Genomic DNA, 23,985 nt, shown 5'->3' with positions numbered 1-23,985 from the left:
TTAACTTGCTGATTTATTCATAAAAGCACTAGACTCTACTCAGTTTTAGCGTTTGTTGTGCAAGCTTGGATAAATCAATCCCCTTGATCCAGCTTGAGGGGATGTATTGAAACCGGTTTGTATGGATGGGTTGTATGTATGAGTTGTCATCCTCACTTTAGCTAAGTCATAGGCTAAAGTCAGTTTCCATAGCTTGTCATTTACCTTATATCAACTTTTCCATAGCTTGTCATTCACCTTACATCAACCTTTCCATAGCTTGTCATTTACTTTACATCAACGTTTCTTAATTGCTTGTAAAAGCTTCTTTACTTGTAATTTGGTTTTTGCTTTTCCACTTGTTAGGGTAGATTTTAGGGATTGTGTTTGTGTAGTTATCCTACAATCTATTGTAGCTTTCTTTTGGCTCTCTATAAGAGTTGCCTTCACTCTCTTGTAACATTCATAATGAAATATACAACACATATTGAACCCAAAACTCAACAAAATCCAATTTCTTCACCTAATTATCAAAAGTTAAAAATCAGCGAATTCAACGATTTGGTAAACTATTGGTGGGACTCTTTTCATATGGTACTTTGGTTTTTCGAGATTAAGAAATCGAGACATTCAGATCACTCAATTTCAATCACATGATTTCTATTAATCTGATTTTATGACTTACTTCACACAAATTCAAAATTCAAATCACTCTCCCAACGGCCTAGATCTTTAGATCTTCGAACTCCAAACGTAGAAATTCACATTCTTTCGGTGTGATGCTGGGACAAGGATTTGTAGGATGGAGGCTGTTGCCCACATGTCAATTTCCAGATAAAGGTGAAATCCAAGCTATGTTTTTAACAGTTTGACTGTAATTCAAATTGGATGAGGATCCCATCCAGTTCCAAATTGTGGTGATTCTAAGGATTCTCACATCCTAATCGTTCATCGTATATCGTGCGGTCAGTTTTTGTCAGGTACTATTTATGTTTAATTTTAAATAATAAAATTCAAATGATTTCTGATCACACAATATACGATGAACGACTAAGATATGAGGATCCCTAGAATCTCCACAATTTGAATTCGAATAGAATCCTCATCCATTAAAATTAAATAATCTAAAAGTGAAAATCAGAAATGATCTGATCAAGAGATTGTCAAATAGTACCACAAACAAATATTGTACATTTGTTTTAATTACTCCACATCATATCTTCTTTTCTTGTCAACTATATACCCACTTTTTAATTGCCCCTTTTTACTTGTCCCTTTTTACGTGTAAGCCTTCCATCTTCTCTTAATTTATTAAAAAGTCACCTTTAGGATTAATTCGTTCCGTTCAAGTAAACAACTCTCAGCCGTTGGTTATTAAAAAAAAATTCTTTAAGTTAGTAATTCAGTTTGTATAGACAACTTTTGCCGTTGATTATCAAAAAAATTAAAATTTGGATTGCATTAAGTGTTGAGAATTGTCCACTCGAGCGTGTAGCACCTTTCCCTCGTTTTGTTGGCTTGTTGAATGGTGAAGAAGAAAGATTCAACTCAAGTTCTCAAACATCTCAAACCAATAAGGAATAGAGGGGGCATATGCTGGGAGAGCTTCCATTTGACCTCACCTCCCAACGAATATCCTTTGCAAATAATTCATCCAATCTCCACATGCAACCCAGACTCTTGTGATATTCCCTTAAATCCCAATCGAATATTTCCCACAAATTTTCTAAACAATAAACCCTCTTCCACTCCGACTTGTACTTGCTTATATTACGATTTACAGTACACTCATCATGGTGACCTCCTTTCCTGCTTCTCTCTCTCTAAATCCCTCTCTCTCTCCTCCTCCCTTTTCTGCAACCAATACCCAATTATCCTTCTCCTCGCCCTTTCCTCCTCTCAGATTCCCAGCCTGCCGATCCTCACGAGCAAAACCCAGTAGCCTTTGCGGTAAAGGTGTTCGATTGTGTTGCTCTGAGAGACCAAAAAGTAGAAAACTTGATCTTAAAGCCAGCGACATGACTATTACAGAGGTCGGGCAAGAGGAAGAGGAAGAGGAAGAGGGTCCTCCTCCATATGTTGAGTCGGAGATTAACTCGAGACCTCGTCGCATTGCTCTCTTTGTTGAGCCTTCTCCCTTTGCGTGAGTCTCTATCTCTCTCTCTCTACTGTTTTGCGACTTTGATTTAGCTTCACTAAATTTTCAATTTTGAGATTACCCATGTTGTCAAATTGCTTTCTTTTGTTGTCTTTAATCGTGGTTGCTTAAATTTGTAAGGCATAATTAAGTGAAGTTTGTGCATTTAGTTGCTGCCATTGGCAGTAGGTTTGGGTCTAATCTGGTTTTTTAGATTTAACTAACATTGTGTTAGGTGAATTGTCCATGACAGACGTCCTGCATCGAGAATTTCTGCTGGTTTTAAACTTTAACTATAAGGCAATTGTGGTTCCTTTGAAGGTTCTACATCAACTAATCGTTAACTTTAGCTAAAATTTGGTTGTTTTAGTTTCAGTTTATGTCAAATTTAGTGTTAAAAACATGACTTGTGCTCCTGTTTTAGCTGGTAGATTTAGTGGCTCTCTCCGTCTGCCAGCTGCTATCCGGCTTGCTGGTTTGTCCATTCTAGCATGGCATGGGCGTCTATTGGGATCACCGTTTGATGAGTTATTGGCTAGTTTTGTCTATCAGCTATTAAGTGTTCTTTCCATTGGGATCATTGTACTGCATTCAATTAGTCTTTGTTGCAGTACAGGAGTATAACACATTTTGAGCTTTGGTTATTTGTAATTTCTGCTCTTTTAAATATTCAACTGATATGAACCACCAAGGGTTGCCTATTGAAAGTGCTGTTTTTCTATTTATCCTTAGAAACGTAAATTAAAATAATGTACTGCATTCAAGTAAGTCTTTGTTGTAGTACAGGTGTATAACACATTAGAAACGTAATTTGAGCTTTGGTTATTTGTAATTTCTACTCTGTCAAATTTTCAGCTGGTTATTTGCCTATTGAAAGTGTTGTTTTTCTGTTTATCCCACAGATATGTGTCAGGTTATAAAAATCGGTTCCAGAATTTCATTCGATACTTGCGTGAAATGGGGGATGAGGTAAATTCTTTATATCTCCGCACTTCTGTATTATTGTGTATGGATATCCTTAATCGAACCTGCATTAGTGAGAATCAGATTCCTTGCTAAATTGGCATTTACATGCCTATTTAAACTTTGAGGCAGTGAAATTCTTTAAATTTCTAATGTCTTTAAACGAGGTCTGACATATTTTCTTGCTGATACGTGGTACAGGTGATGGTTGTGACAACCCATGAAGGAGTTCCTGACGAATTTTATGGAGCAAAGTTGATTGGATCCCGAAGGTAAGCTATATAGTGATCTAATTTCTATTGTTTGGTGCAAAAAGGATACGAAACAAAAAGCATACAGAACATTACTTTTCCTAATATCTCTCCCATTGGTTTGCTCTTTTTTGTATTATTTCTCAGCTTTCCCTTCCCCTGGTATCAAAAGGTGCCCCTTTCCCTTGCACTTAGTCCTAGAATAATTTCGGAGGTTGCTCAATTCAAGCCTGACATTATACATGCATCCTCGCCTGGAATTATGGTACAATTTGTTCTTATTCTTTTCTTTGTAGATGGTAGATTGACTCTGTATATATAGATAAACTAGAGTAATAACAAAGAATTGAAAAGATAGCTGACGCAGAACACTATTTATCAGGTTTTCGGCGCCCTCATTATCGCTAAGTTGTTATGTGTTCCTATAGTGATGTCGTATCACACTCATGTGCCAGTGTGAGTTTAATTCTTTATATTATTGAAGTTTGTTAGATACTCATTTTATATTTTGAAAATTCAAATTCATTTAATTACTTATGAAGAAAGTAATGTATGTTTATGAGTGCTTAGGACTGAGCCTTGATCTCTTTTGTTATGCAGATATATCCCGAGATACACCTTCAGTTGGCTGGTGAAACCCATGTGGTTGGTCATAAGTATGTAACCCTACCTTTATACTGGCCTCATATAGTGATATGGGTACCAGAGCATATAATTACCATTGTTGTTTTTGTTATCAGAGTTTCTGCACAGAGCTGCTGATCTCACACTAGTGCCATCAGCTGCAATCAGTAAGGATCTCCTAGAAGCTGGGGTGGCCGCAGGTGATTGTAGTAAATGCATTTGATGTCTCAATCCCAGATTTACTTTTCAGAAAATTTTGACTGATTAGAAAGAAAGAAAAAACGTGTCCATTCAGCACAATTGTAAACTAATCTTTAATTGCTTATTTGCAGCTAATACAATCCGTCTTTGGAATAAGGGTGTTGATTCGGAAAGCTTCCATCCCCGCTTCCGTTCTCATGAAATGCGTATAAGACTGAGGTAGTTCCTCTATTTGTCAATTTGTGTCTCACTTCCCCATTCGGTTGGAAACTTTTTTTAATTTGTGTATGTTGTTGTGAACAGCAACGGTGAACCTGAGAAACCTTTAATTGTTCATGTTGGAAGACTTGGAGTGGAGAAGAGTTTGGATTTTCTGAAAAGGTAGAGTGCTTCTCTCTTACAAATAACATATTTAAAATTTAAACATGGATGTTATATCTTGTGGTAGATCTCCTCTGTAATTTCAGCCTTAATTTTATAAATATATGTACAATTTGCAGCCTTTAACTTATAAACCATTCTGATTTAACAGTGTCATGGATCGGCTTCCTGAAGCACGAATTGCTTTCATTGGAGATGGACCATACAGGTATTGCTCTGGTACATAATGAACTTTTAGAATTCTAGGGAGTAATCTGCATCTACAGAAAAGCTCGTCAAAAAATGATGCAGCAGCTTGTTATTGGAAATGCGGGAAAAAACATGTTCCTTTCTCAACATAAAAAGCACTTGTACTCATTCAATTGTATGGCTTTTACTTTTGCAGGGAGGATCTTGAAAAACTGTTTGATGGCATGCCTGCAGTATTTACAGGAATGTTAGGAGGTGAAGAGCTCTCACAGGCATATGCCAGTGGTGACGTTTTTGTGATGCCTTCAGAATCAGAGACACTTGGGCTTGTTGTATTGGAGGCTATGTCTTCAGGTATCCCTGTGGTGGGAGCGCGAGCTGGTGGAATCCCAGATATAATTCCCACAGATCAGGAGGGGAAAACTGGCTTTCTCTACGATTATAATGACCTTGATGACTGCTTAAGTAAGTTACAGCCCCTGCTGGAGAACAAGGACTTAAGGGAAACAATTGGCAAGGCAGCACGTGAGGAAATGGAGAAGTACGATTGGAAAGCAGCCACGCGAGTAATTCGAAATGAGCAATACAATGCTGCCATTTGGTTCTGGAGGAAGAAGAGAGCGCAATTTCTTAGACCTCTGCAGTGGTTCATGAAGCGCATTTTTCCTCCAACCACACCAGCAATCAAGTACAGGTGATTTCGGGTCCTACTGCTTTCAGCACAGGTAACTAGTTATTTGTAAACTTGCTTTGCGCTTCAAAAGAAGTTATTGTTGGATTGTACTTGGGATAATTGTAGATTATTTGTTTGTAAATATTGGACGGTATACAATGTCAGTTACGTCGTTCTCTTGCTCATTTTTATGTTCACGAAACTGCATTCGTACCCATCATTGCCACATCTTACCATGAAATTTGTAATGAGAGATCTGTATGCATGTTTTGTGCATCTAATGTTGTGCAAGTTCCTCGTGCGTTCTTTTAACGCGGTAACTTTAGTCAGATGTCAGCTGAGAGTAAGTTCAAGTGTAGTAGGGTCACTGATTCCATGCATTTCACATGCACTTCATCTCCTTCACTCATAGATCAGGTACCTGAGGACCAGTTGCAGTAAGTATAGAGAAGGAATAGCTCTGGTGTTCATTAACTAGTTCACATGCATACGAATGAGTGGGTCTAACTGAAAGTGGTAACATATTTTCATGTACATGGTGGTCTATAGGCAGCAGTCCATGGACCGCAACATCGAAAATCATCCCGGTGCATCCCCTGGATCAGAGAGAGACTTCCCTGCCCTGGTTTCCCTATTTCCAGTCTCTATCCTCAATATCACTCATAACACAAGTAGAGATGGAGGAAGAGGATGGGGATAAGAAAACCATGGCCAGAAAGTATTTTTCTCTATGCCAAGCTTGTCACATATAGCAAATGGGATTGGATTTAGACGTCTGTTACGGTCTTGTTGAATAAAGTAAAAGTTGCTCACTGGAGACTTGACGCAATAATGTAAACTTCATGCCTATCGTAATAAAACCTCGCATCTACTTTGTGGTGCATTGTATCAGAACATGGACTTTTTAAGACAAACCGAACTGCAATCAGCTCAATTTTCTGGTTAGAGTCAAACCATTAATCTTTTCTAATTCTAAGCCATTTCCCCTCACCCCGTCCTCACAACTCGAGCTAATTAGGTTAATTTAGGTCATGTGTACAATGTAAAACTAAGAGAAGGGTTTGGACAGGAAGTTTGATACATGTCACAACAAATTTCGTGGTTAATTGGCGAAACACCAAACCAATACTTTTCAAATGTGTAAAAAGAGAGGAGAATCTATCTAACGTGCACTTTGGATGGTTGGGACCAACTTGCGGAACACATGCACAGGCACCTGCAGCACTGCTTCTCAATGGTGGTGGTGCCTGCTGCCTGCTGCCTGCTGCCCCATGAAAAGAAGTTTTGGCAGTTGGGGTAAATGGTCGAGGTCCATATCTTTCTCAGACGCGGTTCGGTTTGGGGACCATTTGGGATACTATTGTCTCCTTTATCGATGAAAAGAACTTGCATGGAACGAGTTCATCGTCACATGATATTCGAATTCAATAATACATTGTTATGTGTAAGCTTATCTCCAAATATCATTGCATTATTGATTCTGAATGTCACATGAAGTTGTTTTCCTTTACAGAGAAACATGATAGGCTCTGAATTTCTCTGTTTTGACTTGTATTTACATAGGAAGGAAAACGAGTAAATGGTAAGACCATCATTTTAAAAGGCTTTATGTTCATACTGTTTATCTCAATCTAAAGCCAATTTTCTATCAGTTAAGAATTCAGATTGGTTATTTTCCGTATTGGATGGTTAAAACTTCAATAAATCAGTCGAAATAGATATTTGACTAATAAAAAATAAATAAAGAAATGAGTTGCCCGTTAGAATTTTGCTTTCGCAAATACGTAGTTTCATTTTTTTTATCAAATAATTGTTATATATATATATATATATATTTCAGATTGTGATTTGGATATAAGGACATGTGACTCCTACTAAAAATTCACAAAAATAGAGGCTTTTAATGGATTATTCACATTAAGAAATTCGGCAATTTCATCACGTGCATAATTCTTTAAGCAGATAAAATATAATATAATAATTCCCCTACAATAGTACAAACATCCACACCCACACACTACACTAGTAGCCAAAACGTCGCGGTTTTAACGTCTCATCGCAACCGTCCAAATCAATCTCACCACAGAGATTGACTAAGTTTTGACCAATTCCTAAATCCCACGAGCCAGTCACCATAACGGATTAACCGTAATTTCAAACATTAACGGCGGGTCCCACCCACAGTGGGGGCGTGATCGCGTACGACCCGGCTCAGTCTACCACCGATACATATTGCATGAACTCCCCATCGGACAGCAGCCCAGCCATCGTCTCAGGAGCCAGAACCACCTCCAAATCAACGCTGCCGCTGCCTTCCCTCCCTGGAAAAGCCGATATCTTGCCGTCGAATTTGTTGGCCGCGCCGCTCCGCACGGCGAGGGGTTTGCCCCACCCGAAATCGTTGTTGTACATCGGGAATCGCGGCGAGCTGCCCATCGTGATCATCGCGCCGTCGAAGTTCCCCAGCGGGAACAGCCTCGGCGCGCTCTCCCAATCCTCTACGCCGCGGCGCACTGTGGCGTCGTCGTGCGCAACCACGTTGTTGTGGAGGAGATTGGCACCCCAGCGCAGATCCCGGGACAGCAGCTCGCCGACGGTAGCGACGGTCGGGATGCTCTGTATCGCGTTACCAAAGTAGTGCGAGTCCATCTTCGGCTGGAGGCGGTGGCGGCAGTTCACAGCCATACGGAACGTCGTCGTTTTGGAATCAGGTAGGTTCCTGGCACGAGTCACGGAACGCCAGAGCTGCGCGCTCAAAGATTGAAACGACGAAATCTCCGCCGTTTTCGCGCCGTTATATCGGTGTACGGCATTCCAGCTGTCATTTAACTGCTTCCCGAGAATCTCGGCCGTTTCAGAAAGGCCATTATCGTTACAGTTACCGTTATCATCACTGTTACAGTTATGCGTTGTTTTGAACAGATGAGTGTTATTTGCTCTGTTTTTCAGTTTGAGAATTGATTCTCTGGTGAAATGGAAGATTCTCTCACGCAGCGGATCGTTGCCGGAGAAGGTGACCTTAGGGCCTCCTTCTGGGAAATGGAGCACCGCCGGCGAGTTGAAGACGGTGTCGCGGGAAAAATCAGGAGATTTTGATATTTTCTTGGCGCCTCGGTTAATCTCGGCGAAGGTGTTGAAGAAGTGCCAGAAGGATGTGCCGTCGACGACGGAGTGGTTGACCGTACATCCGATGAACACGGCGTCGGCGAGCTCGGTGACCTGTACGGCGGCTAGAGGTCTGAAGTGGCCGGAGTAGCTCAAAGTCCTTTGATACGCGAAGAACTCCCTGAAGCAATGTGGAACGTCGGCGTTGGGCTGCAGGACGGCGTCCAGAGAGAGGTTCTTGGCTTTGGCGTGCACGAAACCGACGCCGGTGTCGTTACAGACAATGTGGACGTGACCGTCTGCGTCCGTCTCGAATCGACCGGCCAGGGCTGGGAAGTGGGAGAGGGCGAGGGAGAGGGAGTGTTTGAGGGAGGGGAGGAGGTCGACGACGGAGAAGGGCGGGGAGTCGAGGAGGACGCCCTTCTGGATGTAGTGGCAGGAGAGCATGGGAAGATCAGAGACGGAGAGCTTGAGAGACTTGACGGCGGATTTCTGGTCGGGGTAAATTGTGCATTGCGAAATTACGGAAACGGAGGAATCGGAGCAAGGCATGGTGAAATGGTGCGTTTCGAGGAGGTGTAGATTGAGAAATCCTGGGGGTATGAAATTGTGAGTTGTGGTGGGAGTTGGGAGCGGGGTATATATAGTGGTGGGGAGGGGGTCGGGTTGGATGCATGAACTTGCGTCCTACTTTCTTGTTAGGATGGGGCCCAGGAAATGATATGATGACGTGTTAACAAATACCGTCACATATATCACTTTACAAGTGAATTCCTTATATGATGACGTGTTAAGAAATACCATCACATATATCACCTTACAAGTGAAGAATTAGATTTTAACAAAAAAACTCCCAGTACTTTTTATCTTAACGAAAAATTATAATTTTTATACTAAAAAATTATTTACTTTACTTTTTATTTTGTCTTTATTATTAAAACTCAAAATTTTCAAACTCTTTTCATTAGTTTTCTTGTAAAAAAAAATTTTAAAAATATATATATATTTCACTAGTTATGTAATAACATATATCGTACGAAAAGGTCAAATATATAGTGAAGGTAAAAATTAAAAAGTAAGACAGGTAAGTACCTAATAAAAAAATAAAAAATAAAAAAACCATATAAACCTATTTGCCAAACGAAAAGGTCAAAAAAATGAAACAAACTTTTTTGGAATAAGACTAACCAAAAGATCAAAAAATAATTTATTTATATTTTTACTTTTGTTAGTTAAGCCAATTGACCATTACATTATACCTACCATTTATTCAAGTTCGAATTGCACTTATTGTAGATTATATCATTATAGTAATTTAAAAGGGCTGTTTGTCCGCTTTGGTCCCTGACTATGCCCTCACGGTTTTGTTTCTGAGAACTCACATGAGAACTTCCCAATGAGTCACCAATCCTGGAATTGCTCTCGTTGCGATCTCGCTTAACTTCAAAGTTCCTACGAAACCCGAAGTCAATGAGCTCTCAAAAGGCCTCGTGCTAGGTAGAGATGAGAATATACATACAAGACTTACATAATCCACTCCCCTGAGCGATGTGGGATGTTACATGCAAAGTATTGACTTTGCACTCAATTTACCGAAACAAAGTTATTTTTTTGTCCTTGTACAATTGTCATGTTTTGTTCGCGTGTATGATGGATGAAAAATTTCAAAATCTAACGTGGAGGTGGGGGTGAGGGGGGGGGATTGGTTATATATAAAAGTTCAAGGGGATAATCGGCTAAAATTAGAATTTAAAAAAAAAAATTGCAACTATATACAAATTCGAGAAGCAAATCGACAAATAAGTCAATTTAAATATCATCCTATATATTTTAGCATGCTTATATAAGATCCCCAATTATTTAGTCATGCTTAGTGATGCTTCTATCAGATCACCTATTATTTAGTCATGACTCATAAGCTGCATGGATTTTCAATTGATATATTTTCACAATATAGGTAATGCAGAGAGAGACATGTGCCAAGACCCTTGGGAATTACGAATATTCACGCCTAGATCGAAAAAATGGGACATGGATCCTCCTCTCCGAATCCAATTGTCCTAATCCTAGGGATCTATCAATCCAAATCATTAAAATCTTATCCAACGGCTACAAACAGGAGTCCACTTTAAAAATTATAATAACTTTAACCGTTTCATCAAATTTTAACGGCTTGAATTGATGAATCCCTAGAATTAGGATAATTGTATCCGGAAAGGATCCATATCCGAAAAAATGAATATAATGGTGTGTGCATTTTTATGCAGATCTTCTGCCTCATTGAATTCCGAGCAAGAAAATTTATGTTTGTTTTAATTTTAAGAGTCATGTTTGGGTCAGTCCTACCTTTAATCCTTCGTATTTGTGGGTAAGGTTGGGCAAGAGTTTGATATTTTTTTTGGTTTGCTTTAGGATCTAATTGGTAAGTTCAAATCGACTGTGTTGGTAATGATTTGGACAAACTGTTGCCAATGTGATCGTTTTAGGTTCGTTTGGCATATAAGATTCTCGATTTGGGTTTGTTTAGGTTTTCATTTGTACTTTTCCTTGCGTAAAGAGTTTCGAGACCACATTTTAAAACCATCTTACACTAATTCTCACAGTTGGACTAACTTTTCTGACTTTTGAGTAATGCTAAGGAGATCATACTTTTAAACTACATTGGTGTGCCATGTCATGTGGCAGGCGTTGGATACACCCCAACATACAATCAGATAAATTCATTAATTGACGTGGTATAACGTCACTTGCCACGTCAGATGGTACACACAAATGTGGTTTAAATATGTGATCTTCTTAACATTTTCTTTGACTTTTTGTTGCTTTGGGGTTTATTTCACAATCATTTTCTAATTACTTTCTTATTGTTTTAAAATATTAGTAGGTCAAAACTCTTGATTCTTAACCAAGGCCTTCGATTCAGGTCAGAACATTGATATAAAATACAAAATAAAGAATCAATAATTTTGTCATTCCAAATCGAAATGTAGGTTTTGGATTTATTTCCGGCACAATTGCCCACACCTCCGTATAAACCCACGTTGCATGTCGCCCATGTCCTTTTAGTAGTTAATAGTCGCAATCTAAAATCTCTTCAGAAACTTGTCGAGTAGATGAAACGAGGAGATATATATATCGTTCCATCTTGATTCTAAAAGCATAACAGACACACTGATAAGAACTATATTTCTGCTAGGTATATAGTTTAAACACACCAGATTGATGTTCATGATTATGTACCTCGAATTGTTGAACAAGTAGCAAATCGAGAGTATTAATTTCCGATGATAAATGTCATAGTCGGGCAAGTTATGTTGGCTCTCTTTATTCGGCAGCCACTCTTGTTACGCATAAATCCACGTTGTAGAGCAAAAATAATTTGAAAGATTCTGGAGTTGACATGTGGAATTTCATCTACTACTGATGAGAATGTCTTTATTAAATTGGTGAGACTCACATTTATTCCACACGCAGTTCAACCTTCTTGAAGACTTGAGTTGCTAACTACAACTTCCCGAAACTCTACTTTCCTAATTGAAGACCAACTCAATAAAGCAAGGAATCACAATCATATCCAATCAAGAATACTACGACATAATCCATGATATTATTTAATTAATAATACCTTTGGGATAATTTTTCCTCCATTCTAGGGGATGCATGACACACCTTGGCCAACTGGATGACGACAAATGGCATGAAAAACCTACACATGTGGCCGACCCTATGTGTGTCTATTGCGATTAAAAAAAAAACCAGTAAGCTTTTGCGTTTGATCAAAGGTCTTCTCGTGGGGTACATGGTTTTGGACTTTGATCAAATGTAATTAATTGTTTTGTAGGTACAAATTCGTCAAGACTGAAAACGGCGGATTTTTTTTGCCACCACGATTTTGATCTGGCATACATAATTAACACAGCTAGGGTTTTAGATAATTTGGTTTATATTCACTCACCCAAACTTTTCAGTACATCAAAGCACTAATATTAGATTTCGCACGTGCTAAACCATTTTTGCTGCTTCTGGGAAACCCAGTTTTGTCATCTGATTACAATTAGGTAAGTTCATGAGGTGGGCGCTCTTTCTTTTCTAAGCACTGCCGAGTGCCGCCCATTTCGTTTGACCTAATTGGATGTAATTAATCTCTCGTGTTATAAACGTGGATAAATATATTATAGTGTATGATTACTCAATTTGCGTTCAATAATTTGTCACTCAACAATCTTTGTTTTGTTTTGTTCTGTTTTGGAAATTTAACTACCTTCTGTACCCTGAAAACAAGAAGACAAAAGAAAAGTGCAAGTACCACCACTACTACCAAAACCATTGCTTTACGCGTCATATAAATATGTGTAAAACTTAATGAAAATTTTGAATCATTGATTGACTCCATTGAAATTTAAAAGGAAAGTGTTCTCTACCTAGGAATAGAAAATGCGAGTTCAAACTTTTTCGTCTTGTTTTTGTTGGAAATTTGAGTAGTTTGAGTAGAAATTTCTTTGTCCCACATTGGCCATTCCCAAAAGCTTTTACCACTTTATAAGGCTTTGTCTTTTATAGAAAGTGATTGGAGTAATAGGCCTGGAGAATAAAATTGGACTCACATTTGGGGTTAGGCTTTGGGATGCACTAATTAATTGGTAATTAATTATAATTAATATATATATATATATATATATATATATATAATTAAATTAATTTTTATTTGAAGTCAATAAAAACGCAGAAAGCACTGCACCCCATCTGAAGAGATGTCTCCCAACACATCCCATTCTTATACCTGTTACGAACAGGTATAATCCCTCTATATATACATCCGTCTGCATGGCATTTAGAATTCAGAAAAACAAAAATCTCATTCTATAATTCATAGCATTCTTACTGAGAGTACCACAAGGAAATTCGCCAGAAGTTAAGTTTTCCGGTGCTGGAATTCTAACTTAGCATAGAACTATAAGCACTGAGTAGAGACGAAATTTCTGTTTCAAGGACATTCGGTACACAAACCTCGATCTTCAAGTTGTTTGTTTTATATTTTTGTTTATTGATACTCTGTTAATTTTTTATATTTGCATTTATTGTTTATTAGCATATATATTTAAATCACAGATTGTTGACTTAGATCCAACAATCTTGAAACAGAAATTCCTATGGATCAACAATCTGTAAATGTGAATGGCACTGTGCCAAAATACTCTGAAAAGCCTGAGAAGTTCAAAGGGCTGGACTTCAAGAGATGGCAACATAAGATGTTGTTCTTTCTGACAACAATGAATCTCGCTCATGTTGTCAAGGAAGAAGCTCTGAAGTCTAATGAGAATCCAATGACGAAAGAGACTGTCATGGCAGTTGAAGCTTGGATTCATTCCGAGTTTTGTTGCAGGAATTATATTCTGAATAGTTTGGATGACAATCTCTACGACATTTATTCTCTGTGCAAGACAGCGAAAGAGTTGTGGGAATCCCTGGAGAAAAAGTATAAGATTGATGATGCCGGTTCAAAGAAATTTGGTATCTGTAAGTTTCTTAAATATACAATGGTGGATAATCTGTTGTTTCTCAGGTCGAAGAAATCCAAAAATTGATCTATGAACTGCACTTCGAGGGATACGAGATCAATGAGCATTTCCAAGTTGGGGTGATAATTGAAAAATTGCCAACTTCATAGAATGACTTCAAAATTTATCTCAAGCACAAACGTCGTGAGATGAATATGAAGGATTTGATCCTAAGGCTACGAGTGGAAGAAAACCACAGAAAGGCAGACCGTTTTGGAGGGTTTGCTACCATTGAAGCCAATGCAAATTATGTTAAGGGAGGAAACTCCAAGGCCCAAGCCGAAGAAGAATAAGGCTCTGAAAACCAAGCAGTTTGTACAATCTGCCCTTGCTCCCAAAGGCAAGAATCTGAAGAAGATTAAGGGCACATGCTATGTGTGTGGCAAATCTGGTCACAAGGCACAAGATTGTTATCATCGCAAGGATGGAAATCATGCTAACGAAAACAACAACAACCATGCTAACATGGCAACCACCAATGGAGAATTGGTTGCTGTTGTGTCCGAGGTCAACATGGTCTTAAATGTCAGTGAATGGTTGTTGGATACTGGTGCTACTAAGCACATCTGCACTGACATAAATCTATTCACTGAATACCATCCTGCTGCCCATGGAGAAAAGCTGTATATGGGCAATTCTGCCTCATCTGCGATGGAGGGCAAAGGCAAAGTAGTACTCAAATTCACATCTGGAAAGAGTCTCACCTTGTTGAATGTGTTGCATGTTCCTGAAATAAGAAGGAACTTGGTTTCTGGACCTATTCTAATTGCTAAGGGCTTTAAACTTGTAATGGAATCCAACAAATTTGTACTTACCAAGGGTGGGATGTTTGTTGGAAAGGGTTATGTGGCTGATGGCCTCGTGAAACTCAATGTAATTGCCATTGATGATGCTAATAAAATAAATGCTTCTACTTATATTGTTGAGTCTTCTAATATTTGGCATGCTAGATTAGGACATGTTAATTTTCGTTCCATGCATAGAATGGTTAAATTAGACTTATTACCTAAATTCGAAATTGATTTTAATCATAAGTGTAAAACATGTACTGAATCAAAATTTGCTAAGCAAACGAGAAAGTCAATTCTAGATAGATCAAATGAATTACTTGGATTAATTCATAGTGATCTTTGTGACTTTAAATCCACACCAACTCGTGGAGGAAAGAATTATTATGTCACTTTTATTGATGATTGTAGTAAGTATTGCTCTGTTTATTTGATCCATAGCAAGGATGAAGCTTTGAATATGTTTAAGACATATAAAGCAGAAGTTGAAAATCAACTAGAGAGAAAAATCAAAGCACTTAGATCCGATAGAGGAGGAGAGTATGAGTCTACTGCATTCTCAGATTTTTGTGCACAACATGAAATTATACATCAAACAACGGCTCCATACACACCACAACAAAATGGTGTTGCTGAAAGAAAAAATAGAACATTCAAAGATATGATTAATTCCATGTTAAATAGGTCAGGGCTTCCACACAGTTTGTGGGGTGAAGCTTTACTTATTGCAAATACCATATTGAAAAAGGTTCCTCTAAAGAAGATTGACGAGTCACCTTATGAACTATGGAAAGGACATAGACCCACTTATAAAACCCTCAAAGTGTGGGGTTGCTTAGCAAAGGTGCAAGTTTCGTTACAAAAAAGAACGAAACTAGGACCTAAAACTATTGATTGTGTATTCATTGGATAGGCAAATAATAGTGCTGCTTATAGGTTCCTTGTTGTAAAATCTTCGATTTCTGACATACATGTCAACACTATATTAGAATCAGCGGATGCAGAATTTGTTGAGGATATATTTCCTTACAAAGAAAATGAATCTGGTTCTAATACAAAGAGGGTTCATGATCATAGTCATGATGAAGCCTCTTCTTCTGGTGTCCAAGGAAATGATGTGGAACCAAGAAGAGGAAAAAGAATCAAAGTTTCCAAAAACTTTGGACCAGATTTCATTGCTTTCTTGTCCGAGAATGAACCTAGAACTTTTAAAGAAGCAATGTCTTCTTCTGAGGCTCTTTTATGGAAGGAAGCAATTAAAAGTGAAATGGAATCAATTATGGAAAATAACACATGGGAATTGGTTGATTTACCTCCCGGTAGTAAACCAATTGACCATAAATATGTTTTCAAGAAGAAACTTAAGGCGGATGGAACCATTGATAAGTTCAAGGCACGATATTGTCCGCCAAAGGTTATCGCCAAAAAGAAGGGTTAGATTATTTCGACACCTATTCTCCAGTTTCTCGCATAACGTCAATTAGGACGTTAATAACGATTGCGGCTGTATACAACTTTGATATACATCAAATGGATGTAAAAACAGCATTTTTAAATGGAGAACTAGATGAAGAAATATACATGGATCAACCTGAAGGGTTTGTGCTTAAAGGACAAGAAAGCAAAGTGTGCAAATTAGTTAAGTCATTATATGGACTTAAACAAGTACCAAAACAATGACATGAGAAATTTGATCATACTTTGTTGACACATGGGTTCAAAATAAATGAATCTGATAAATGTGTCTACATTAAGAGTAATGATAAAACTTGTGTTATTGTCCGCTTGTATGTGGATGATATGCTCATAATGGGAAGCAATAAACATGTAATAAACAAAACAAAGAAAATGTTGAATTCCAGTTTTGACATGAAAGACTTAGGTCAAGCCGATGTCATTTTAGGAATTCAAATTAAGAGAAATAGTGAAGGATATGTCCTTACACAATCCCATTATGCAGAAAAAATATTACGAAGGTTTGGTCAATTTGACTGCAAACCTGCTGCAACTCATTTTGATGCTGGATGTAAGTTGGAGAAAAATAAAGGTGATGCCATATCTCAACTTGAATATTCTCAAGTAATTGGAAGTCTAATGTACTTGATGAATTCAACTAGGCCCGACTTAGCTTATGCAGTAAGTAGGCTTAGTAGATATACAAGTAATCCGGCACAAGAGCTTTGGGATGCTTTAGTACGAGTGTTAAGGTATTTGAAAAATACACTTGACTACGGATTACACTACACAAAATATCCACCTGTTGTAGAAGGCTTTAGTGATGCCAATTGGATTTCTGACACTACAGAATCCAAGTCGACAAGTGGATATGTTTTTACCTTGGGAGGTGCAACAATATCTTGGAAATCCTCTAAACAGAAATGTATAGCTCGGTCCACCATGGAGTTCGATTTTATAGCTTTAGACTTGGCTGGAGAAGAAGCCGAGTGGCTCAAAAATTTTCTGGAGGATATTCTAATGTGGCCAAAGCCGGTAACGGCTATATGTATACATTGTGATAGTATGGCCATGCAATCAAGGGCCAAAAGTCATGTATACAATGGGAAGTCACGTCACATCAGGCGTCGACATAATACTCTTAAGAAGTTGCTCTCCAATGGAATAATATCCATTGATTATGTGAAGTCAAAGGAAAATATAGCTGATCCTTTGACAAAAGGCCTACCAAGAGAGCAAATATTATTTACATCGAGGGGAATGGGTCTTAAGCCAATTCAATGAATCGAACTGGGCGGAAACCTAACCTAACTGATTGGAGATCCCATGGTCTAGGTTCAATAGGCAAACTGGTTGAGTTTGATTCAAAAGTTGAACACACAACTTACCCATTCTTATGATAAAATGTGTGTTGTCTGTTGACGTTTGAGGGGTTATGTTTTATACATTTAATGACATTAATATCTTGTTATCAAGAGGAATATGGTAGACTATTCTTAATTAATGTCACCTATATAGGAGTAAATGGGGCCACATTTATGAGAATTGACATGGTTAAATTCTTTAAAGCTCCTACAAAATCCGGGATTTGTTCAGGGCCGAAATGAACACAACCGTATGAATTAACGTGTGGCAGACATGATATGTATGTAGCATATTGTCTTGGTTTACTACTGCGGTGAACAGTTCAAGATCTTCCACATCCATTGCGTCACCAAGTAAACCCGATATGTTTTCACTAGGGTAAGTTCAAGTCCAAAAGACACTTCACCCGACGCATATCATGCCTATTCTCTCTCAGTTTTAGGCAGCCTAGTCATCCATTTACATTTATTGTTTATTAGCATATATATTTAAATCACAGATTGTTGACTTAGATCCAACAGTTTTTGGCTTAGTGGTGTTTTTTTTCCTAATATTAAAAGAGATTAAGCACTATGTTGTACTAAGGATGATTGAGAGCTACAGTTGACCTTTCCCGATGTGTTTTTTCCCGGTCTTTACTCCCGCATCTTGCTATGAGTCTTCAAATTTGTATCATTATTAGATTTCATGCCTGGTGCTTTCTTTACCAGTGAGAACTTGGTAATCTCTCCGTAATGTCCAACGAGGACGAAATTCTCGACTACCTCAACATCACTTTTGAGGATAGCCTTGACCTCGAAGAGCGGTTTGACAACACAAAACACTTGGTGGGGCGGCTGTTTGCTGACAACGAACCTTCACAAAATGTGGTCAAAGAAATCATCAGATCTGCTTAGAACAAAATGGGTGTTGTTCGTGTTCTTCGAGCAAAAGCAAACATCTACGTTATCATTGTAGGGGAGGAAAATGTGGCTAGAAAGCTACTATAAGGTAACCCCTGGTTCATGAAAGACTATTCTTTCTCGGTGAAGCTCTGACCATCCTACCATTTCCTTGATGACATTGAAGCCCACCGGTTTGTCTACTGGATTCAAGCCTATGGAATCCCCAAAAACTACTGCACGATGAAAAATGCTAGGAACCTGGGATTTAAGATTAGTGCCATCCATCGGGGTTCTGCGGCTATTAGCGCATAAGAGTTGATTTCGACGGCTGAAAACCTCTAACCACTAGTTTCTCGGCTTTTTGTCCCCGGCTAGGGTTATATCAAATTCGGCTTCGATACGAGGGTCTCAAAAACTTTTGCTACCGCTGCGGCCGCTTGGGTCACTCCACAGCTGCATGCGTCCGGCGGCTCTGCTTCCTATTGGAGAAAATAGATCCCTGCATCCCTTCGTGCGGAGCCTTCATCAAATGCCAGTGTTAGTCTCTTCCCGACTCGACCTTCTCGACTATCTTCTGGTGACAATGAGCACCATTGGCACCGAAAGTGGAATTGCAATAAGGGAGGTTTTTATGGATTGCCGGAAGTTGGACATGATATTTTGACGAACAAATTTTTGAAACTTTAGAAAGACAAAGAATTGTCAGAAAGGACATTCGGTCGTCTCCTCTGCCCAGTGTCCCACATTGACTCTTCAAATTTATCTGATAATCCGGTCCCCTACATCACTTCTATGGGGAGTTGTCCTGATCTTGTGCCTCCACATCACAACCTACTACCGGATTATGTGTGTTTGTACCATACTTGACCAATCCTGAAACTACTGAGCACCGGTCAACGTTATACCGTCAAGGACCCAAAAGAGTTTCCCTCCAACCAGAAGGCCAATCACAGCGCAACACGTGTCGACATCAGAAGCCAACCATAGTGCGACACATGTCAACATCAGAAACCAATTACAACATGACACGTGTTAATGTCAGAATGAAACTAGAAACTCTCTTCTATAAAAGGAGATCATTCTCCCACAATATTTCCTAATGTCATTTGTACTAAATCATTCACTTGTACTCACTAAAGGAGAGCTTGAACCTATGTACTTGTGTAAACCCTTCACAATTAATGAGAACTGCTCTACTCCGTGGACGTAGCCAATATGGGTGAACCACATACATCTTGTGTTTGCTTCCCTGTCTTTATCCATCTACATATTTATCCACACTAGTGAATGAAGCAATCTAGCGAAGGTCACAAACTTAACACTTTTTGTTGTACCAAAGTCTTCACTAATTTTGTGCATCAACATTTGGCGCCGTCTATAGGAACGACACTTATTCCCACTCTCTTCAGCTTTGCCAAGCTGGTTTACACCATTCGTACACTCTTTTTTTACCAGGCATCCCTCTCCAACATGGGGAGCGAAGGAAGCCACAACACACAGAATGACACCCATCTTGCACCTAATGCGAAGCAATGAAATAAGGAAGGAAAGAGGGTAGCTCTTCAAGCTAAAGTCAATGAGCTAGAAGCTCAAAACAATAAGATAGCAATGAAGAATGAAGTCATCCAGGAGCAGTATGAGAAGCTCTTTGCGATGCTCCACGAAACTAGGCGTACTCAAACACGCGAGCTCGTTACCCCTGTGGACATCAACCATCATCTGGGTGCTCCTTAACACGGAGGGTCACCTCTTTTCGACATGGGTATCCTTAATAAGGAGCGAGCTAATCATCAAAACATTGATCAACATAAGACTTCTCTCAACCCAGATGCTTCGACCCGAAGTAGAAGAAGTGGAGGAAGACACTTCCTTGCAGAATGGTTGGAAGGATCGAAAGCCGTTTATCGTGACTTCCGAGACTTCCTAAAGCAACGTTAAGAGAATCCCTTCCATATATGCTCGAAGATCAATAACTCAAGGGTTTCTGAAAGACTCGATCCCCTCCTACGGCCCAGGCCAGCTACCAATCTAGGGAAGGAACGACATGTCCTAGAGGAACATGAAGGTACGGGGGACTCTGAGGTATTCCAACAGACTCGCCCTAGAAGTCAGGACGGCGAGTCTAAGAAAAAACCACACGCCCATGCTCAAACTTTCTTACTTCCAAAAGGCGACAGAGACTTACGAAAGAAAATTCTAATAGTACATGACTCCACTCAGGACCCCCTTATCCTACAGCTCCTTGAGGAAGTAAACAAGTTGAAGGCCGAACGTTAGGCCGAGATACCTGACTGGAACTAACCCAGGCCTGGCCCTCTCACAAGAAAGATCCTTGACACCCCCCTTTAAGCGAAAACAAAACAAAAGCTTGGTTTATAACTCTATACTGGAATGGAGGACCTAATTGAACACCTTAACCTCCTTGAGTCCACCATGGCATATCGGATGCACACTGACGAAAAACGATGTCTTCTCTTCCCCTCCACCCTTTCTGGCGGAGCTCTAAACTGGTATTGCCGTCTTCCACGTAAGACAGTAGACTCATTTGAGGAATTGAGGAAACTGTTTGTCTCTCAACACATCTTCCAGACCGATCACTTGCATTCTGCAGATGACTTGTACATTATTCGCCAGAAGCCGGACGAGTCACTACGTGAGTATGCCGGTCGCTTCAGCCATGAGTATTCTAGCTGCGCTGAGGTAGATGACAAGACCGCCCTCAAGGCCTTCACGGCAGGCCTACGTGATTGTTTCTTCAAGTGCATGATCAATGCCAACACTTGGAAGACTTACTCTGAGGTGATGGCACAGGCTTACAACCACCTCCGCCGAAGCAAGGACATACCAAGGGAACCCCCATATGGTTAACCCCTATCAACAAATGGGAAGTGGAAGTCAAGTTCTACCAAGTGAGGAGATATTGGCCATTCAGACCCCTATTGCATCATCTCTTGCCTCATTTAGCTACTCGCTAAGTCACCAAACGTATCTGTCTCTTGGTAAGAAGAAGGATTTTTACTATCAGCAAGCCCATTACAACAAGAGGGATAAAAGTACATGATACTAAGTGTTACAACTCATCTTCATGCCACCAACCAGGTGTTACAAGCTGCGTACTTTGACACAAAGTATGTGATACTATGTGTTACTAAGTGTTACAACCAACATGCGTACTTTGACACAAAGTATGTGATACTAAGTGTTACAACCAACATGGTTCACATATCAAAAGCATGGATCCCTTCATGCATAGCAAAACATTCATAAGCATCACTCATATCAATCAACATAAACATTATACATTCCAACACATTCATACATAAACATCATACATTCCAACATACCCATACATAAGTCAACTGTGCTTCGAAAGGGTTTAACATACTTTGTGTCTTCGACATTTGCTACAATGTGCCTAGACACCTTACCCTTATTCTCACTAACCAAGTGATGAAATGTGAAGAAGGAACTCATCTTCATGCCACCAACCAGGTGATGAAATTTACAACCCGTACTCTCCTTCATGCCACCAACTAGGTGATGAAATGTACAACCCGTACTCTAATATCATTTGGCAACTTGCCACTCATGCCACCAACCAGGTGAAGAAAGAACTCATATTCATGCCACCAACCAGGTGATGAAATGTACAACTCGTACTCTCCTTCATGTCACCAACCAGGTGATGAAATGTACAACCCATACTCTAATATCATTTGGCAACTTGCCACTCATGCCACCAACCAGGTGAAGAAGAAACTCATCTTCGTGCCACCAACCAGGTGATGAAAGATACAACCCGTACTCTCCTTCATGCCACCAACTAGGTGATCAAATGTACAAGCCGTACTCTAATATCATTTGGCAACTTGCCACTCATGCCACCAACCAGGTGCAGAATGAACTCATCTTCGTGCCACTAACCAGGTGATGAAAGGTACAACCAGTACTCTCTTTCATGCCACCAACCAGGTGATGAAATGTACAACCGTACTCTAATATCATTTAGAAACTTGTCACTCATGCCACCAACCAGGTGAAGAATGAACTCATCTTCATACCACCAACCAGGTGATGAAATATACAACCAGTACTTTAATATCATTTAGCAACTTGCCACTCATGCCACCAACCAGGTGAAGAATGAACTCATCTTCATGCCACCAACCAAGTGATGAAATGTACAACCCGAACTCCTCTTCATACCACCAACCAGGTGATGAAATGTACAACCCGGACTCTAATATCATTTGGCAACTTGCCATTCATGCCACCAACCAGGTGAAGAAGGAACTCATCATCGTGCCACCAACCAAGTGATGAAATGCGATGAAAGGTGATGAAGGAACTCACTTTCGTACCACCAACCAAGTGATGAAAGCAACTCACCATTCATTCCATATACCAAAAGACGAGTGGTACAACTTGTACATGTGAACTCCTAGCATTTACAAATAATAAAAAACCCTCAAGCTTGACAACTCAACTAGGGGAGCACTTATGCCCAACAAGAGTTATAATCACCAACAAAGTCTTATTGCAAGCCAACAACAACTTTAGTGCATGGCGTACGAAGATCAAGCTATTCAGCCCTCTTGCATCTGCTTCAGACATTTCCCTTCTGTAACAATGTAAACACTACAACTCGTAGAAAGCTTCACATTCTTGATCAAGACAGTGTGAAGCAAAACTAATTTATGGTGCCAACAAGAGTTTCATCAAATGAGTTCAACCACAATTCTCAAAAGCTTTACACACTCTTGATTAAGATAGTGTGAAGCAAAACCAATTTATAGTGCCAACAAGAGCTTCATCAATGGAGGGCAACCACAATTCTCAAAAGTTTTGCACACTCTTGATCAAGACAGTGTGAAGCAAAACCAATTTATGGTGCCAACAAGAGCTTCATCAATGGAGGGCAACCATAATTCTCAAAAACTTCACACAATCTTGATCAAGACAGTGTGAAGCAAAACCAATTTATGGTGCCAACAAAAGCTTCATCAAAGGAGTTCAACCACAATTCTCAAAAGTTTCACATACTCTTGATCAAGACAGTGTGAACTAAAACCAATTTATGGTGCCAACAAGAACTTTATCAATGGAAGGCAACCATAATTGTCAAAAGCTTCACACACTCTTGATCAAGACAGTGGGAAGCAAAACCAATTTATGGTGCCAACAAAAGCTTCATCAAAGGAGTTCAACCACAATTCTCAAAAGCTTCACACACTCTTGATTAAGACAGTGTGAAGCAAAACCAATTTATGGTGCCAACAAGAGCTTCATCAATGGAGGGTAACCACAATTCTCAAAAGCTTCACACACTCTTGATCAAGACAGTGTGAAGCAAAATCAATTTATGGTGCCAACAAAAGCTTCATTAATGGAGGGCAACTACAATTCTCAAACCTTCGAGTCAAATTCAAGAT

At 39.4% G+C, this 23,985-nt stretch overlaps 2 protein-coding genes across 2 annotated transcripts; one reads left to right on the top strand and one right to left on the bottom strand.

Moving 5' to 3' along the window:
• Positions 1 to 1,480: 1,480 nt before the first annotated feature.
• Positions 1,481 to 5,583, top strand: LOC126592984 (sulfoquinovosyl transferase SQD2-like). Its single transcript, XM_050258819.1, has 11 exons — positions 1,481 to 2,122; positions 3,019 to 3,085; positions 3,281 to 3,351; positions 3,478 to 3,595; positions 3,713 to 3,786; positions 3,931 to 3,986; positions 4,071 to 4,154; positions 4,287 to 4,374; positions 4,459 to 4,536; positions 4,688 to 4,744; positions 4,922 to 5,583. The coding sequence occupies exons 1-11, from the start codon at positions 1,773 to 1,775 to the stop codon at positions 5,421 to 5,423; spliced, it is 1,545 nt and encodes a 514-aa protein (XP_050114776.1). The 5' UTR covers positions 1,481 to 1,772; the 3' UTR covers positions 5,424 to 5,583.
• Positions 5,584 to 7,279: 1,696 nt separating this feature from the next.
• LOC126592985 (uncharacterized acetyltransferase At3g50280-like) lies at positions 7,280 to 9,129 on the bottom strand. Its single transcript, XM_050258821.1, has one exon. The coding sequence runs from the start codon at positions 9,053 to 9,055 to the stop codon at positions 7,610 to 7,612; it is 1,446 nt and encodes a 481-aa protein (XP_050114778.1). The 5' UTR covers positions 9,056 to 9,129; the 3' UTR covers positions 7,280 to 7,609.
• Between the last annotated feature and the right edge of the window lie 14,856 nt (positions 9,130 to 23,985).

The sequence above is a fragment of the Malus sylvestris genome, chromosome 12, assembly GCF_916048215.2.
Source record: "Malus sylvestris chromosome 12, drMalSylv7.2, whole genome shotgun sequence".
In the NCBI taxonomy this organism is placed as follows: domain Eukaryota; kingdom Viridiplantae; phylum Streptophyta; class Magnoliopsida; order Rosales; family Rosaceae; genus Malus; species Malus sylvestris.
The sequence above is the reverse complement of the archived record's forward strand: the minus strand, read 5'-3'. Positions and strand labels throughout refer to the sequence as shown.

What these genes read in the sequence shown, in the direction of transcription:
- LOC126592984 (XM_050258819.1), top strand. Translation starts at nt 1,773, where the DNA reads ATGGTGACCTCCTTTCCTGCTTCTCTCTCTCTAAATCCCTCTCTCTCT. An exon ending in GTTGAGCCTTCTCCCTTTGC is followed by an intron (nt 2,123 to 3,018) that starts GTGAGTCTCTAT and finishes TTTATCCCACAG; the next exon opens with ATATGTGTCAGGTTATAAAA. An exon ending in AGTTTGGATTTTCTGAAAAG is followed by an intron (nt 4,537 to 4,687) that starts GTAGAGTGCTTC and finishes CTGATTTAACAG; the next exon opens with TGTCATGGATCGGCTTCCTG.
- LOC126592985 (XM_050258821.1), bottom strand. Translation starts at nt 9,055, where the DNA reads ATGCCTTGCTCCGATTCCTCCGTTTCCGTAATTTCGCAATGCACAATT.